General features: G+C 45.9%; 1 protein-coding gene across 1 annotated transcript; it reads left to right on the forward strand.

The window, feature by feature from the left end:
- The first annotated feature begins 17 nt into the window (after nucleotides 1-17).
- On the forward strand, nucleotides 18-4372 carry LOC118754928 (uncharacterized abhydrolase domain-containing protein DDB_G0269086-like). Its single transcript, XM_036489794.1, has 2 exons — nucleotides 18-3592; nucleotides 3701-4372. The coding sequence occupies exons 1-2, from the start codon at nucleotides 1029-1031 to the stop codon at nucleotides 3801-3803; spliced, it is 2667 nt and encodes an 888-aa protein (XP_036345687.1). The 5' UTR covers nucleotides 18-1028; the 3' UTR covers nucleotides 3804-4372.
- Nucleotides 4373-4584: the final 212 nt, after the last annotated feature.

The following is a 4584-nucleotide window of genomic DNA, read 5'->3' on the forward strand; positions in this document are numbered from 1 at the left end:
CTGCTGCACCTGAATTGGAAGAAGGCGCCGAGAAACCCACTTCCCCGTCTGGAATCGAAAATGTCGAAAAAGCTACTGCTCCTCCTGAATTGGAAGAAGGCATCGAGAAAGCTACATCCGCCCCTGAAATCGAAGGAGTCGAAAAAGCTACTGCTGCACCTGAATTGGAAGAAGGCGTCGAGAAACCCACCTCCGCCCCTGGAGAGGAAAATACCGAAAAAGCTACTGCTGCCCCCGAATTGGAAGAAGGCATCGAGAAAGCCACGTCTGCCCCTGAAATCGAAGGTGTCGAAAAAGCTACTTCTGCTCCTGAATTGGAAGAAAGCATCGAGAAAGCCACATCTGCCCCTGGAACTGAAGATATCGCTGGCGCTCCTGAATCGGAAGAGGGAGTCGAGAAAGTTCCCTCCGCCTCAAGACCCGAAGATATCGAAAAGGCTACTACTGTTCCTGAAGTCGAGGAACCCGAAGGCGTTCAGAAAACCACATCCGCTCCTGGAATTGAAGGTGTTGAACTGGCTACAGCTACCCCTGATGCCGGAGCATTCGAGAAAGCCACTGCTGTTCCTGAAGGCGAAGAAAGTGAAAAGGCCACTATTACCCCTGAAGTTGGAGATGTTGATAAAACCCCAGCAGCTCCAAGTGTCGATGAAATTGAAAAGGTTACTGTCGCCCCTGCTGCTGAGACAGAAGAAGTCGAAGGAATCGAAAGGACGACTGGAGCTCCGATTTTGGATGAGTTCGAAAGGACTACCACTCCCTCTGTTTCTGAACATGTGGATGAATTCAAAAAGACCTCTGTTGCACCTGCTACTGAAGGTATTGAAAATGTTGTTACAACTTCTGCAGCTCCAACCGTCGATGAAGAATTCGAGAAGGCAACAGGCGTCACTCCCTTGGAGACTGGAATTGTTGTGGATAACGAGAAAGGTTCCCCTGTCGACGAAGATCGGGAGGGTGTTACTATTGTTCCTCGCCTGGACTTGGACCTTGAAGAGGCGACCGTTGCTTCTATCGCGCCAGAAGGTATGCAAGAGATTACAACGCAACATCCAGAAATTAGTAAGACAAAAGCTTCCCCAGCTCCTGGTGTAATAGCTGATTTAGAATCAGAGGAGGAAGGCGAAGGCTCCGTAGAATCAGAGGAAGAAACTTCAACTAAACACACAGTACAGCATATTGCCGAATTTGTTACGGATCATGGCTTGCCAAGCACAACCGAAAGTGCAGCGAAACCATCGAAAACTCATGATTTCGAAGCTTCAGGCGAGGAAGGGGAAAGTATAGAGGATATTACAGTTAAACCTACCTCGGGACCACAATTAATTGGAGAAGACATGGTTTCAGTCACGGAACCAGCCGATACTAACAAGGAGTCAGTCACGGAGAAACCTGAAGAAGAAGAACAAAAACAAAAAGGTGAAGTCACCAGTGAAGCCAAACCTGAGGACAAAGAACAATCAACAACAATCAGATCTCATTTCGAAGTCGGCGAAATTACAACGGCTAAGCCTGAAAGCGAAAAACAAAAGGAGGAAGATCAAATCACACCTTCCCCCGAAACTGAAGCTGAAGGAGAAAGACAACCAACCACAATTAAACCTGGAGTTGAATCTGACGAGAAGATACAGCCTCCCACGGCTATTCCCGAACTTGAACCTGAAGAAGAGAAACAACAAGTAGCAGCTCAGCCTGAGTCTGAGTCTGAGGCAGGCGACGGAACACAACCCACGACACTGAATCCTGATGTCATAGCTGGAGAAGATTCACAAGCAGCAACAACAGCCACTCCTGAATCCGAATCGGAAGAAGACAAAGAATCCGAATTGCCAGAAAAGAAACCCTCCGCCACAGCTGCCCCTGAAATTACGACGGACGAAGAAAAACAAACAGTGACGGCGAAACCAGAATCAGAGGGTTCTGAAACTCAACCTCAGGAAGAAGAACAAACAGTGACCACGAAACCAGAAGCAGAAGAAGAGAAGGGACATACCACTGTAGCTCCTGATGTTGAATCTGAAGAAGAGGAGCAACCAGAGACATCTAAACCTGACGGTGAAGCGGATGAAGAGAAACAATCTGCCACAGCTGCCCCTGAATCTGAATCTGATGAGAAACCACAACTAGCAACAGGCAAACCGGGTGGAGAAGCGGAAGACGAGAAACAACCTGCTACAGCCGCCCCTGGAGCTAAGTCCGAAGAGGAAAAACAACCAGCGACTGTCAAACCGGAAGGAGAAGCGGATGAAGAGAAACAACCTGCCACAACCGCCCCTGAAGCTGGCTCTGATGAGGAAAAACAACCAGCAACTGCCAAACCCGATGAAGAAGCAGAAGAAGAGAAACAACCTGCCACAAGCGCCCCTGGAGCTGAGTCCGAAGAGGACAAACAACCAGCAACTGTCAAACCGGAGGAAGAAGCGGAAGAAGAGAAGCAATCTACCACAGGCGCGCCTGAAGCTGGATCTGACGAGGAAAAACAACCAGCAACAATAAAACCCCAGGCCGAGGAAGAGAAAGAACATATCACAGTTGTCCCAGGAACTGAATCTGAGGAAGATCAACAAGCAGTGACGGCCAAGCCGGAGATTGAAACCAAAGATGGAGAAAAGGAGGCTGTCTCATCCACTCCAGTTTCTGAGGCCGAGGCCGACCTCCAACCAGCTACAGACAAGCCTACACTTGAAGCTGAAGAAGAGAAACTGGCTGCCACAGTTGCACCTACGGATGAAACTGAATTTAAGAAAGAACAAGGAGCAGTAACAGCAACTCCTGAAACTGAATCTGAAGTTGAAGAACCACTAGTTACAATCAAACCTGCATTCGAAACTGAAGAAGGCAAACGTCCAACAACCGAAAAACAAGAAGCCTCCGCAGAGGTCGCCATCAGTTCTACCGAGAAGACCTCAGCCGAGCAAACAGATGTCAGCACAGAGGAAGAAAAGGAAAGCATCGCAACAACAGTTCACCCGCTATTCCCACACATTGTCACAACACTGCCAACACCAGCGATCGACAGCCGGATCGACATCGCCAATGCAACATCACAACCCGAACTTGCAACAGAAACAACAACGCCGACAAATCTCATCAGCAGCGATGTGCTCATTACCACACAGCCAACAATCACACACTATCCACCACCAGCACCTGTATACGGTCAGTATCCATCCTACAACGATGAATATCCCGACGAAGACGAGTCAGAAGTATTCGGTCCTGGCACTTGCCGTTATGGCGGCAAACTTTACGTCTCAGCGCAGCAAATACCACGAGACGATCCTTGCGATTTCTGCTTCTGCTTCAGAAGTGACATCATTTGCTTGCAACAATCTTGCCCGCCACCAATTTCCGGCTGTCACGAAGAACCTATCTCGGGCTTCTGCTGCCCACGATACGAGTGTCCCGTGTCGATGGCAACCGTACTGAATATCACCACCAGTACGACAACGACGAGCACAACACTGCCGCCACATTTCCTGCATCACTCATATGGCGGAGCGGTGCAACGAAATGGCTGCCTAATCAATGGCAGATCGTACAAGGTCGGCGAGAAGATCGAATCGACGAGCGGTCCATGCATCAATTGCACGTAAGTACTCAGCGAACAAAGGTGTAAAAATATTTACTTGTAGTAAGATTTTTCGTTTGCCGAAAAGAGTTTCGCTTTAATGAAATTTTTCTCGTTTTTGCTTTTCAGTTGCGGTGGCGATGGAAAAATGAAATGTGATCCACAGGCGTGCGTGCCCGAACCGACGATGCAGCAAGTGATGGCTGTCGTTGCGACCGGCAGGAAAAGATGAAATAATCGCTAAGCATAAACGCTTACAAATACAACACAGCAGATACAATCACACCACTCACAATTAAAAACCAAGAAAGACTAGTGAACAAAAAGAATCTGCAATCCCGGTGCCAAAACCACAATGAAATATTACAAGTTACATATTGTAGAGGAGGAGAAAGTTGTAGAAGAAAGCGATAATTGCATGCAAAGTTTTCGAGGGGAAAATGAGTTAGGCACACATACATACATGCATACAGACATATCGGCGTGTGTGTTGTTGTTAGTGGGGCTCCTTTTTTTTCTTTGAATGCATACACCCTTATTAATTATACGATATGATGCCGATGATGATAATGATGATGATGACGTAGATGTAAACTAAACATATTTATATAAAAAAAAATTAAAAATCAGCTAGCATACGAGCAAACAACCAGTGATATTGTGCTGTATACCTAGTATAGGTGCAATTAACAATTTTTGTAATTAAGGACGCACTTACTTAAGCGAACTTTTTCGTTTGTAATTTTGTAATTGTAAAAAAAAAAAACAAAAAACGACAAAACAAAATAGGAAACAAAAAAACGAAAAACCTAATATAAATAATTTAGTATAAATATAAATTATAGTAATGTTTGTAACGTCGTTCTTTGTGCACGAACGATTGCGAAGCGGGGCGACTACGGAAAGCGTATATACATATATAGTGCATACATATATATATAGTATGTATATTAAAACACAATTCAAGAGACTCTCAAGCACAAATAATTTATACATGCATACAGATGTATAGT

The sequence above is a fragment of the Rhagoletis pomonella genome, unplaced genomic scaffold, assembly GCF_013731165.1.
Source record: "Rhagoletis pomonella isolate Grant_MI unplaced genomic scaffold, Rhpom_1.0 Rhpom_scaffold_04931, whole genome shotgun sequence".
In the NCBI taxonomy this organism is placed as follows: Eukaryota; Metazoa; Arthropoda; class Insecta; order Diptera; family Tephritidae; genus Rhagoletis; species Rhagoletis pomonella.

Bases quoted from the DNA above. Each gene is read 5' to 3' on its own strand.
- LOC118754928 (XM_036489794.1), top strand. From the start codon at position 1,029: ATGCAAGAGATTACAACGCAACATCCAGAAATTAGTAAGACAAAAGCT. The intron at 3,593-3,700 runs GTAAGTACTCAG...TTTGCTTTTCAG, and splicing joins GGTCCATGCATCAATTGCAC to TTGCGGTGGCGATGGAAAAA.